Below are 14,523 nucleotides of genomic sequence, written 5' to 3' on the forward strand. Positions count from 1 at the left end.
GGTTTTAAATTGGAGGCAACAACATATCTGTAGGAGACGGGAGAAAACAAGCCCCTCCTGTTCACTTCCTTTAACAAATTCTGCTGCAATGCAGTCGCGTCCTGCACACGCCATTCAGTGTACTAACTTTCTTCCCCTGACTTGCCATCACCTAGCCTTTCCAGTTGCTGCAGATGAGCTGCAGGAACTTTTAGGAAGTGGTTCTGTTCCTCCAGAGAAAATATCATTGTTTAAATCATCAATTTGTTCCTTAAACATATCATGGTTTTCTAGCATAAAAAGCTATACTTTTAGTAAAAACAAATGGAAAGAAGTTAAACAATTTACAACCTTATTTGTAGTATATTTACTTAATTATATGAAAATTATCTAAGGACAGATACTATTTAAAAATTAAACTAGGGAATTTTGCTTAATATATAGAGAACTTTTTCTAGTTTTTTTTCTATAAAAGCAAAACATGCAAATATCTCACAAACATAGGCTTTCACGTGGCTCCCCCTGAGTTCTACCAAACAGATCTCTCCTTGACCTGGAATCCTCTCTAGTCCCTTCTAAGCCTCCTCCCAAAGGGCCAGCAGCCCTGACCACAAACTCAGCTTTGGGAACCAAGATCTTAAGTTGTTAAGGCTACAACACATTATTTTTAAGTGGATACTTTTTGTTCTCTAAGTCACATTCCATTACCACAGGCCAGAACAAGATTAAGAGCGACAACTGTGAGCATATTTATGCCCAGATTCCTGTAGCTAAAGGTGAAATTGTAACTTACCCACTGCCTTGCCTAGATGAATGACTTGTCAATACAATCTGAGGTAAGCATGCAGGCAGAAAAGGTAGGTTAGATTCCTCAAAACTCTAATTCTTTAAGGTTTTTTAACATTGATTGTACTAACAAGCGTCTATCCAAATAGGGCATACTTTTATGCCAGAAGCTCTCTCTGTAATTACAAGAAAATACTTGCGTTTTTCAGCTTGTTTTTCTTGCTTTGAAATGTTGGAAGTGTAATTTTATTTAAGTTTTATTAAATTAAATTTTCATATAGTAAATAACTAATAGAAAAGCTGGTCTCCTGAGATCTAACGTTTATCATTACTAGAAACACAAAAGAATTAATTCTTATCGCTGAATAATTCTGAATAATAAATAATTCTTCTCCATCTTTTCTATTTTCTGTCTTCTTAGTGCAGAGCATCCACCTTTGGGGATTCAATTTACCACCAATTTCATAATACATATTTTAAAAACTATATCCACATTTTGCTGTTGAATTTATATAGATATACTTACCACATATTAGATTATAGACTTCAATATTTTCAAATGGTTCAATTTCAGTCTTCTCTTTAAAACTGGGTCCATACGCCAAAAAGATAGCCTAGGTGGTAACAGTCCTACCATTACTAGATGCATCTAAACTCAGAAACAGATGGTAGGAGAGATACACTGTGGTTCTGTAACAGCTCTCCTATTTGTACTTAGGCCTTTGTAAGGATTTCTTTTCAGATTTCAAAGTGATTTTTATATCACTTCCACCTGTGATGTTGTACCAATCCCAATTAAATACAATCCGTCCTGTGTTGACTTCTCTCTCTACTTGCATCCACAGCACCTCAGATGTCAACAGGCTGGGAGAATACAGGCAACAGTGGACAACCAACGTCAGCACAATGCTACCACGTCTGGGCAACAGAAATTACAAATTCATCCTATAACATCATGTATTCTTTTCATATTCCTTTCATATCATTTCTCAAATATGTTAATTTACGAAAAAAATGTTGAAGTTTCTAAGCATTAAATTTTTGCACTTCTACAAAACCACTGATTTCTTAAATACATCTCCCCTTTATTTTTCAGATGAACAGACCTAAATATTTTTATTTATATTTAATTAATTAATGTTAATTATACTCTTTATAACAGATCTAATTATTTTAGATTGCAAATAACTAGAAGAAAAGTATCAAACATAAGCTATTCTTTTCTGGTAACAGGGGTGTACATATATACATACATATATATGTATATACATATAATACATATTTTTTCTTCCCCAAAACACTCAGCAAAGAATTGGAGGTGTAGGTTTTTCTTGCAGCAGTTAACTTAATAGTCAAATAGTGCTCTAATTAATAGAGAAGCACTTTGGCTCCAGAGATTTTTCAAATATTTGCAGAGATATAACTCATCATGACAATGTTAAGAGGCCGTACATTCGATAAGAGTCTAACATTTTTTGCTATTTGGAAAGGGATATACATGCGTGTATGTGTGTGTGGTGTGTGTGTTTTATGTAGTGTGTGTGTGTGGTGTGTATGTATGGTGTGCAGTGTGTGTGTGTGTGTGGTGTGTGTGTATGGTGTGTAGTGTATGTGTGGTGTGAGTGTGTGTGTGGTGTATGTATATGTATGGTGTGCAGTGTGTGTGTGGTGTGTGTGTGTGTATGGTGTGTAGTGTTTGTGTGTGTGTGGGGTATGTGTGTGTGTATGTATGGTGTGTAGTGTTTGTGTATGTGTGGTGTGAGTGTGTGTGTGTGTGTGTATGGTATATAGTGTGTGTGTATGTGTATGGTGTGTGTGTGTATGGTGTGTAGTGTTTGTGTGTGTGTGGTGTGTGTGTGTGTACGTATGGTGTGTGGTGTGTGTATATGTATGGTGTGCAGTGTGTGTGGTTGTGTGGTGTGTGTGTGTGGTGTGTAGTGTGTATGTGGTGTGTGTATTACAAATGGAACCAGATAAGACAGTCAGGGTGTAACAAGCATCAAGCTTCACCAATGGGGAACACGGCTACACTTCCTCATGGGCTCCTCCAAGAGCTTCTTCCTGGGCTTCCAGGACACCACAGCCTCCTGGTTTTCTTCCTGCCTCGCTGGCTCTACTTCTAGGTCTCTTTGCCGGTAACCCTTTTTCTCCCCCACTCTTCTAAGAGAAGTGCTTAGGGCTCTATACATGGTCCTCCCCTCCACCTACACTCAATCCCTGCAGATCTTATTAGTTGCATATCTTCTAAATGATTTATACGCCTCAAACTCAATTGTTTATCTCTGGGTAGACTCTCTCTTAATTGCCTATCTAACATCCCTACTTGCACATCTGATAAATGTTTTGAACTTAACATGTCCAGCTGAATCGCGCTCTTCCCCTCCATCAGTGGCAGCCACAGTCCCACATCCGATGGCTACGAAGGCTCTCGCCCCAACACAGCAGACACTCCCACCCTCTAGGCCTTTGCACTGGCTGTCTCCTCTGCCTGAGACCTTTGTCCCCTGAATATCTGAAAAGTTCTTCCTTCACCTTCTTCAAGTCTCTGCTCAAATGTCATCTCAATGGGTCTCCACCTCACCTAAGGTTTCATACTGCCTCCATGGCACCCCTCAACACCCCCAATTTCCACCCACTCTGCTTTACTTTTTCTTTATTTCCCATAACACTTATCCCCTAACATACCAAATAATACATTCATTTACTATGCCAACTGTCCGTATCCCCTTGTTAGAATGAACGCTACATGAGGGCAGGGATCTTTATCTTTCTGTTCACAGATGTATTCAAGAGTCCTGAACATTGCCCATCACAAAGTAGGTGCTCAATAAGTACTTGTTAAAAGAAAGCAGTGAGTTACCTCCATGCTCTTAAACTTATTGTCGTAACCATGGGTGCCTCCTCCACAGGATGAATAATCTCTACTCCTATAAGGAATAATAGTAGTACACTGTGATCCATATATTGATATGAGACCCTAATGATTGCAAACTGAGATTTAATGGATTTTTATGTAGCTTCCGCTTTTATATAAGCAAATTTTTCTGTCAGCAACAGCATAAATATGGTTATTTTCCTGCTCAAATTCATAACCACAGAGGAACAATCAGAATGGTCGGAGAGAGGGAAGGAGAATTCCAGGGTCTGTAAATAGAATTCAAAAGCCTTTGACTTTTAGATGTAGACAAAAGAATAACAAAGGCATAGATTTTAAAAAAGAATTTGGCTTCGAGCTTACCTGTCCCTTTACACGTCTGTGTGATTGAGAAGAGTCTGATTAATATGTAACTGCAAGCATTTTAGTACTTTAGAAATAAATCTTTGGAACTGGGGAAAATATTGATTCTTATTTTACAGTGGAGATGTCTAAGGAAATAATATAAAAGTATGAGTAAAGAATACTCAGTAAGTTACCTATAACACTTGGTAAGGGGAAGCCAGTATATTCTGTAAATTCAGAGTTTATTTTTAACTTTTGGGATTTTCTTCCATAGGCCATTGCTCTACTACTTGAATGACTTTCCAAATTTAATTAATTAGTCTTTTGCCTACTTTTTTATATTTTAACCTTCGAATTGCACAGTATTAGCAATTTTATACATTCTTAGATTTTATACTTGAAAACAAAATAGTAATAAATGAACCTAGACTTTTTTTAAAGCAACAACGTTATACTGGTTCAAATTAGGTCTCTAAAGGGAAAAAAAGACTCCTATTTCCAAAGGTTGACCTGAAAAGATTCCTCTCATTTGCTTCCCCACTCCCCACCTCCCACTCCCCAGGGCAAATACACACACAAACACACACACACGCGCACGCGCACACACACACACACACACACGTTTCTGTTTGTTTTTACATTTTAGGCTCAACTGAAAGCAGGACTTAAATGTAGTGTCTTAAAAAGTCAACTTTTTAAAAATGTATAACTGACTCTAACTCAGCTTAACTAAAAATAAATTACAAAATAAGAAATAAATCACAACACCAAGCAGGCCACACTCAACTCTACCCAAAAGGGGGAAGAAAGGAGAGGCTAAGTAGTGCCTGCAACAGGGAAAGCCAGAGGAGTCCTATTTAAGGGGCTTAAATTCGGTTACCCTAAGGAGCCACTTCATGTCCTTGTCTTAGGTAACTCCAGCAAAGTTGTTGGCATAAGGTAAAAGCAGTTTAGAAAATATTTTTATCCTTATTGCACAGATATTTGGTTCCCCAAGATTACCGGAAGTATTTGACTGGGGATAATTAAGTTTTTTTTTTGTTTTTTGTAAGGAAAATCAGCCCTGTGCTAACATCTGCTAATCCTCCTCTTTTTTTGCTGAGGGAGACTGGCCCTGGGCTAACATCTGTGTCCATCTTCCTCCACTTTATACGGAACACCGCCACAGCATGGCTTGACAGCGGTGCATCAGTGCGCGCCCAGGATCAAAACCGGCGAACCCCAGGCCACCGCAGTGGAGCACGCACACTTAACCGCTTGCGCTACTGGGCCTGCCCTGGGGATAATTAAGTTTTATTTTATTATTTTACTTTATTTATTTATTTTATTAAATTCTGTGTGGGAGGCTAGAGTACTCATTAATGAAAGAAAGGTCTTTTGAACCGAGTCGTTGGTAAAATTTTCTAAAATTGACCCTTTATTTATCTTTCAATTTTCAGAAAAATCTAGTTTTTTTATGTTTTTACCTCCTAACCCAACTCTATTAGAAAACTTTAGTAAATATTGCAAAGCTTTATTTGGAAGCAAAATACTCTTAGAAAATGCTCTATTTTCTATTGCTTTCCAAGTGAAAACTTTAGAGGTTTGCTCTTCTAACTGTTCATGTTCATGCTTTCCAACCATTCATTTGACTCTAGAAATTACATATGGAAAAATGGAAGCCGGCATTTGGAAAAGATGAGTCGATTTTAACTGTCATAATTTAGCTCAACTTCCAAGTACTATATGAAATCTTTTGGAACAAATTCTCCTTTATTTTCTCCATGTCTAATTAACAAAGTTATAATCAAGGCCAGGTTTTCCCCCATGGCTGGTGATGACATAGATGGGAGATGAACAAGACTTCTCTCCTGGTACCTATCAGTCGCCAAGTTCTATCTTTCTCTGTGGTATCCTTCACATTTTCCCTTGCTTTCCTCTTCTACTGCCACCATTCTAAGCTCGATCCTCATTACCTCTGACCTGAACCAACTTCCTAATTGGTTATCTTGACTCTGATCTTCAGAATCTTCCCCCACACACACACATGCATATCCACACTCCTAATCATATTTAACACTCTTTATGACTGCTGGAAATGGAAACATATGTTTAATGAGTACAATGTGGGATAAAATGTGATGAACCAGTACTACCCTGGGAAATCTGAGTCATAAGTTCACCTCATATTTTCCTGATAATGTGCTACCTAACTAGTCTCACCATCCCACGTGGCTCCATAGCCTCCCTCGGGCTGTCATAATGCTGAAGAACGGGTCACTACACATCTTTCTAAATGGCCTCGCTGCTGCTCACTTGACCATCCTCCTCCATATGGCAGCTGGAGTGAGCTCTCTGAAACGCAGATCCCACTATCTACCAGTGGTCTCCTACTTTCTTCACGGTCAAGGTCACACTCTTTAGTCATGACAGATAAAGTGCGTCATGCAGAGGGCAGCTTCATTCACCCAGTGCTCTAGCAACACGGGACTACTTGCCATTTCTGGAATCTAGTCCTTATGTCAGGAAATCTGACTCTTTCTTTCTAATCCTCCTTGCCCTAGAGCAGCTGCTGGCTTTAAAAAGGTGCCCCACTGTTCTGGGCAGAGCATTTAGAAGAAGCAGCACCTCTGAGAAGACACAGCCTGGCAGTGCTCAAGGCTTGGCAAGCAGATGGATGCCTTCCAGCAAAGAAAAGTGGTCCCTTTCTTCTTGCAGACACAGCCCCATCAGGGCTTGATGAGCTGAGCAAGGGTTACATTTCAGCACCCCACTCATCTTCTTGGCTGAGTACCTTGTACAATGCACAGACTGCACAACTGCACAGGGCAGACCTGCTGTATGGCAGCAGCTAGCCTAACCCACCTTGAGTCTTCAAAACCCAGAGTAAGAATCACCCTACCAGGAGGCATTCTCGGACATTCTCTGACATCCTCGCCTGGGGTGTGTGATCACTCTTTGTTTCCTTGAGCCTTGTACTTGATCGTAGTGCAGAGGTTGTTACACCTGATTATAATTGTTCTCTTCCTCCTCACCTGGGCTAAGACCCTTATGGTGGAGACTGTGTCTTTATCTCCAGTTCTTAGAAAGGTGCCTGGGACATATTTGTCAGTCTCCAATCATAAAATAAAAAGCTATTATTCATGTTCTCTAAAAGGGCACTTTAACAATACTTCAACTATAGTTTCAAATAACTGGGTTTCCCCAAATTAGTAAAATCCAACATGTTTTAGGCAAAATAAGAATGATTACAAAAACAGATTACACTAAATGATGAAATCTGCTATAATTTTGAAAAGAGAATCTAATCTAGTTACTGAATATTGAACATTATTACTGAAGACAACATACTTTCACTTAGAAAATAGGTCTCCTGAGACTCATGTGTTGGAGATAGAGCGGATCCAGGATTGGATCAGATGAAACTGCTGGGTTGATCTGGCAAGAGCTGCAGTTAACACTCCTCCGATCTAAGTTAATTTACTTTGTGTGCTAAGGGCACGAGAATAACAAAACCAGGCTAACCTTGTGTTACAGATGAGGAAAATGAAGCCCCGAGATACAATCTGTCCGAACTCCCACAAGGAGCCAGGCATGGAGCCAGGCCTTGTAAGCCAGGCTCTTTTCACATCTCACTGCCAGCTGTTCAACGTACAGCTCACAGTTCGAGACTGAGTATTAATGAGAGACACCCAGAGATGTTCTGGAGGCTGGATTCTCCTTCTGTAACCCACTGGTCATGTTGTCGGACAGATGGGCACGTTCTCGTTTTGCACCAGTGGCCTCCTAACTACTTTAATCTCATATTCTTAACAGTAAATATTTGGAGAACTTACCCACATTTATTTATATATTATATACATACATTACCAACAATCTTATATACTTCATATTAGTAAAGCTTAATTTTGTTCACATAGTTTAATGTTCTTTTGGAGAACACTGTCCTGAGCCCTAGACCAGCCCGCTGACCTACACAAAAGGCTGTGAAACTCCAATCCCAAGAAGAGAGGCAGCGCCATCTAGTGACCGCTGTGAGCTGCACCCTCTCTGGCCTCGAATGCACTGCGTGGGTTTCCTGGTTACACATCTTCAAGAATAGGCTCTGCCAAATCTCTAGTTCCTCCCCCTGCACACACTTACATTAGAGCTCAGCTCTCTCATCTTCTTTTGTCTCCCCTCTGTTAAACATATCTCTCAGCCACTGTATTCCTATCGTCCTCCGTAGCCCCTTGGCATTACACAGCACACACACAAGATAGGCCAGAAAACATAGTATGATCCTGATTCTATTTATAACCTCCTATGCCCATGGAAAAAAACACGGGAATGAAATACAAAAGTAGGAAACGTTCATTAAACTACCAGACAGTGTGTATTTATTTGTTTACTGGCTTGTTATCAGTCTTGTCCATTTGACAAGGAGGGCAGGAATCATGTCTGTATTCCAAACGCCTGGAACCGACCCGGCACACACGTAGCAAGCATCAATAAAACTGTGTTGTATCCATTATTACTTGGTTATTTTGGGAAGGAGAGATTCAGAATGCTTTTCATTTTCTCTAAACACACTTATATTTTGCAAATGCTGAACAAATAAATTATAATTGTAACTAGAAAAAAGAAATAAATGTTACAACTAATTGGTTAGCCTGGTTTTATAGCAATAAACATGCTCTTTTATAAAAACCACAAAGACGACAAAGATCTTAATTAATCAGCCATCTTACTACCAGCCTGGAAGACAGCTGTCATCTTTATATCCTGTCGGCTGCCTAAAGGAGATCCCAATAGGGATTAAGACTGCGTCGCTACCGACAGTCTCTGGAACAGTCGATGAACAGTCTCAGCCTTCCTCACTCTCATCTATATTTGTGAACATTAGGATGCTAGGATCAGCAATCTAATAACAGTCATTACAAATGCAGGAGTGCTAGATAGCATATAAAATGTTGAGAAAATGTCAATGCTCAGGAGAAGTTACATGATCGTAGTAGCAGGGTAAAGTGAAGAAAATTTATAATGAAAGATGGTTGTTAAAAGTATTACGAGAGAAGTAAAAAGACACACGAACCTCACAGCCAGCCACGGTTGATCCACCAAAAGATGAACTTTGTCGATTCTGATATTTTTGGCAAAGTGTAGTCGTTTTGGTAAATCAGGACTCAAATAGGGTTTGAAATGCTGATCAGGTTTTCGGCACTGAAAAACAGGTAAACGATTTCTTCATGAGGCTTAAAAAATATGCAAGCTAGGGCCGGCCCTGTGGCATAGCGGTTAAGTGCGCATGCTCCGCTGCTGGTGGCCTGGTTTCGGATGCTGGGCACACACCGAGGCACCACTTGTCAGGCCACGCTGTGGCGGTGTCCCATATAAAGTGGAGGAAGATGGGCATAGATGTCAGCTTAGGGCCAGTCTTCCTCAGCAAAAAGAGGAGGATTGGCATGGTTGTTAGCTCAGGGATGATCTTCCTCACAAAAAAATAAATACATAAATATGCAAGCTAATTCAACAATTTCATTTCCTAAAACAATTTATTAAGCACTTTTTAAAAGTAAGAGGATTTAAGCTTGGTGAATAAAACAGAGATATTAAACCTATTATCAATGCAGCTACATTCCCTCATTATTAAGAATAATAGGCGTTTTTATTGCTGTAACAATAATTAGGTTGCAATTAAAAATATGATGTAAATTAGTTTTATATTCTAAGTTTTTATTCCTGTGTATATATCTTAATCACCATAAATCTCTCCTCCTTTTTTGACAGAGAACAGATATAAGTCTAGATTTAGAAAGGCAATTACAACTTTTGTGTCTAAATTATATATGAAAAGTATAAAATACACTAGTAGATGTGAGTAAAAATTTTAAAAATCAGTTTAATTGAACCCAAATCTCTTCACAATTGACTCAATTTACCCTTTAAAAACCTACACTTGCTTAATTTTCAAATCAATTCAACAGTTTTTGAAATCTAGTGCAGTCTTCCTATTTGTGAAAAATTCATGGATTTCTCACACACTAGAGTGAAATTTTGTTTCTTTAGTAATTACTGCTGTAACTAGATGGCATATTTTAAAACTACGTAAGAATGCAAATCATATTATCTCTGTAAAAAAAGTGAGGAAATGAGGAATAGAACTACAAAGGAACTTTTTCTCCCTCGTGACCTTTTTGACAAACAAGAGAAAAAAAAAATACAGGTAAAAATATGAGGAAATGAATTTTTTCTACTTCCTCATTTTCTCATTTAGTTTAAGCCTTGATAATCTCATAAATATTTAAAATCTGTCACTATTATCTCATGCTCAATTTATATAAGAAAAATAGGAGACACTATGAAATTGAACAAAAAAAATTTAAAAAGAAATATAGAAAACGGGAGAGTAAAGAGAGTTAAGGAATGAAAAAGGGGAAGAGAAAAGTATTTATTGCACAGATATTTCTGCCAGTTTTTTTCTTGCCTATATTGGTATCTTCTCCAGGCTTCTTATTTTTCTACTTTTTCATCTGTCATTACTTCCTTCTTAAGCCAGTATTTTTGTAACTTCCAGGCAAGCGCATAATGGCAGCTGCAGTGTATGCAGCTTCCTCAAAGACACAAGGGACTAGAATACGCCCTTACAGACCATAGATCATTTGAGGAGTCAGTTTCCTAGCTGGGTGTGTAGCCAGAGTAAATCCAGAGAAAATCAGGGGTACACCGCCAACCTTTGAAGAAGTACTGGGTTATTCTTTGCATTTGAGATGAAGACACCAGAGTTGAGACAAAATTTAGGTCATTTTATCTAAAAACAAAGTTGATGCTGCTGTCTGTCACGCAGCCAGAACTTAGACCTGCCAGTTCATGTCTGGTTATGGTTGTCTAATATGCGCTCAATACAGGCCCACAGAACAGCATTACTGGGAATATTGTACTACCACATGGAATATTTTCCTGGCAATAACAGACTACTTCAGGAAATGGTAGTCCATTTCTTCAGGGTTCTGTAGCTCCAGGCCCAGTCCATATCTGTGATGCCATGTAATGGATTTCCAAAGCCTGTGGGATCCAATCCCCTTGCACCACAGGGATTATTGGCGATTTGTCCTTCCTCACCCACCAACAGGACTTCAGCTACATGGATCATGAGGTGATGGGAAAAAGGGGAAAACAATGTGCAGATTGAGAGTGTCCACATGTTAATTCTTGACTACCCACCTAATCAGCATGAACACACTGTGTGTACACCCTTCACCAGCAGGGAGTGAGACTGTCTATCTGTTTACTCAAGATCAGAATCTCAGAAAGGGCAAGAGGAAAAAGGAGTGACTGACACCCTAAGGGATTTCTGCTCTAGCTGCCATTCCTCCTTCAAACTCACAGTGGGCCCCGGGTTACAGTAACCATTCCTTACCTGGTGTGTCCTTATCTTCAGTCATTCACATTTCATCCTAACCATTTTTACTATAATTGCACACTACTTATACTTAAATAAATTGAGCCCCATGCCAAGCAATGGTAAACTCATGAATTCTATATAATAAATATGTATTTGTGAATATACTTTAAATAGAGCACTATTAAAACTACCACACAAGAATATTTCAGGTCTCTCCAGGTGTAGTGAACTCCACCTTGAAAAACCCAGATTGTTTTAAACTATTTGGAATTTGCCCTGCTTGTTTACTTACAACCTGGGATATGGAACCAATCAAAAGCAGCTGCAATTATACTTAGAGGGTAAGGAGATGATCTTTCTGACCTGTTCAAAAAGATCCGTAGAGTCTGTGATTCCCTATTTTCTGAAATTAAGTCACACAAAAAATGTGAAAAGCGATGCAGCTTGAAGCTCTCTAGCACAGCCCCTTTGAATGAAACCTCAGCCCGTTCAATGAAAACCAGGAGTCAGCGCCACTGTTACCCCAAACTAATTTCCTATGACAGTGTCAACTCCAAAATGAAAACAACTAAGATAAAAGCAACTCATATGCATATAAAATAATGTTGAGGGAGGGTTTAAAAAATAAATTACAAGTGGCTTGGACTCAGAAGTATAGAATATAAATTTCTTGAAACCCAGATTAAAGACATTACATTAACTTAAATAGATTTATTAGGAGATTGTATACTTACAGTGAGGTTTCTAACAATTTCTTCAGAATTAACTGTTTAAAAAGAAAATAAATAAATCACATTACAATTGATACTTGATAACTGAAAAATGTGAACAACTTACATGAATTTGACACATTCATTTATTAAAGACTATGATCTGGTAAAATTAAATAAAAAATGATTTTAAGCAAAAAATTATTTTAGCATTTAAGAATGGATAGAATATATTTTAACCTAACAATATTAGATATTACCACAGACTCCATAGACTGACTATCCTTAAACATGGGAATTTCTTATTTGCTTCTATGTGGTCTTCCCAAGAAGTCAGAAGAGGTGCCTAGTAATCCCTACATCCTCAGACTTGGGGACTACGGTTATTCACCTTAAGTTTTACCTTTTTTTTTTCCACATGGGCATCTTCATACTTACAGCTATAAAAGTCTTGAGGTACATTATAAGCCCTGATGCGAGGGGCAGGCCCTTCATACATGTAGAAGTTTATTTGGGGTAGATAATCAGTCATATATTCCACCTTGTCACAGTAAGTCTGATCCATTCCTGAAAAAAATAAAAAAATTACCCACTGAATGTATAGATGGTAACAGTTGGTTGTCTTTAATCACGTCAAATAGGAGACACTTTACTTCACAGATCTCAAACCAGGTTTCCTGCGAACCTATATGATCTACCCTGTACTCTACTCCAAATGGCAGATCTTGAAAATCTTGGCAGGGGAAGAGAAGGGTCACGTTTATAAGAGAAGAACAGACAGGAATTATCAACAGATCATCTGTTGAATGTCGATCAATTAAAGTCATTTCGAAGAAAATCCTCTGTAGGAAGCTAATTAGATCTTTATAATATCTGATTTGTATGTAAAGCAACATGATATATTTTTAAATCAAAAAGGCAACATGCATTTTTATGAAACAATAGATTAAGAGAATAAGGACTAGAGAATATTTACTTTCCATAAGCATATTATTTAAATTTATATAAGCAGCATGTGCTCTAAACCAGGTTTAGCAGTTAAACCTTTCTTATTTGAAGATTCTTCAGACTATATCACAATTTGTATTTTTATGATTTTTCTTTTTATATATCTTATATTTTATAATTTCTTTTAACAAAATGTGCTAAAATATTTCCTTTAATTTTAAAACAATAAGTGTTAGGGAACTATTTTAGAAATTTTTAAAATAAATTACTGTTTCACACTATCTTGATGTCCTACAACACAAACAAAAGTTCTGCAGACTGCTCCTTTTCCTCTTCTTGCCCCATGTCTGGTTCCTTCAGAGATACTGGAGTTTAGCTTGAATGTCCTCCTAGAAAAGATGGTTCTGATGACCCAACTAGAAAAGGTCCATTTCTGCTATAGGCACCTATGAACACGCCGTGTCTAGTAAAGTACTCGGCATTGAGTAAGGGCTTAAAAAATATGTGTTGAATGAATGAGGACTTCAAAACTGTGTGAGGTGGCAGAGTGGCAGCTGTTCCAGTTCCTTGAACTTCAGGTTAGCTGAGATGAGAGTTCACCTCAAGCAGACAAACAAGGGGTGACGGGGACTTCATAGAAGTCTATTCACACAAGTCAAAAAAAATAATACACAGGACACGGTAAAACCAGCCAATATAGTAAACTGCAGCCAATCCATGTGAATGAAACTCCCGCTGAAAAGAAGGCCTGAAAAGTACTTTTTGTGACTGAATAACAACCCAATCACATCTTTGTTAAGTACCACTAACTCCATTTTTACAGAAAATTAAGTGTATGGATGGATGTTCAGATGGAATGTTAAAATAATTAAACTAGAAATTTTAATTTTAGTCCTCTGTCCATCACAGCCTACCACTAACTCACTCTTGGCTCATTCAAGCGCTTCTAGGTGTAGAAGTACAGACTTTAAAATATCATTATTATTTTTGTCTGCTCCCTGAAGTGATAAGATAGAATCAACGATAAAATACGATCTAAAAAAAAAGGCATACCATGGTCAGTCACAAGGATTATGTTGACACAACTGTCTAAATTCCGCTGTTTCAGGCCTTCCATCAACATTCCAAAAGCGTTATCTACTAACTGTAACGCTTGAATTACCTAAGAAAAAAAATTGGAGTTAAGATGGTCTTCATGAATTAAGGTATAATAACCAAATCATTTTCTAATCAAAATTTTAATTTTAATTTAATTTTTAATTTAATCAAAAAAATTAATTTTAATTTTTAATTCAATCAAAAAATTAAATACATTTCCTTCTCTGAACTGCTGAGTTTTGAAATAGGACATCAGAGCCCAGCATCCACGCTACCACATTTATCAAATATCAATTCCCTAAATTTCTATAAACAAAAATATTAGACCATGTTCCTGACAAAGGAAGATAGACTACTGGCCAATAAAAATCTGAGAAATATGTTCAACCTCAACAAACATTATACAACGGCAAAGGTGT

The 14,523-nt window shown here is 37.9% G+C and overlaps 1 protein-coding gene across 1 annotated transcript in view; it reads right to left on the bottom strand.

The window, feature by feature from the left end:
• LOC131420370 (ectonucleotide pyrophosphatase/phosphodiesterase family member 3-like) overlaps positions 1 to 14,523 on the bottom strand; it is a 78,010-nt gene that overhangs the window by 21,248 nt on the left and 42,239 nt on the right. Inside the window, exons 12-17 of the mRNA XM_058566261.1 lie at positions 14,060 to 14,168; positions 12,497 to 12,625; positions 12,083 to 12,114; positions 9,039 to 9,166; positions 3,626 to 3,692; positions 1,292 to 1,379 (exon numbers count right to left, since the gene is read on the bottom strand). Coding sequence (XP_058422244.1) covers positions 1,292 to 1,379; positions 3,626 to 3,692; positions 9,039 to 9,166; positions 12,083 to 12,114; positions 12,497 to 12,625; positions 14,060 to 14,168 — 553 coding nt within the window. The remainder of the gene's footprint in view (positions 1 to 1,291; positions 1,380 to 3,625; positions 3,693 to 9,038; positions 9,167 to 12,082; positions 12,115 to 12,496; positions 12,626 to 14,059; positions 14,169 to 14,523) is intronic.

The sequence above is a fragment of the Diceros bicornis genome, chromosome 23 (assembly GCF_020826845.1).
Source record: "Diceros bicornis minor isolate mBicDic1 chromosome 23, mDicBic1.mat.cur, whole genome shotgun sequence".
NCBI lineage: Eukaryota > Metazoa > Chordata > Mammalia > Perissodactyla > Rhinocerotidae > Diceros > Diceros bicornis.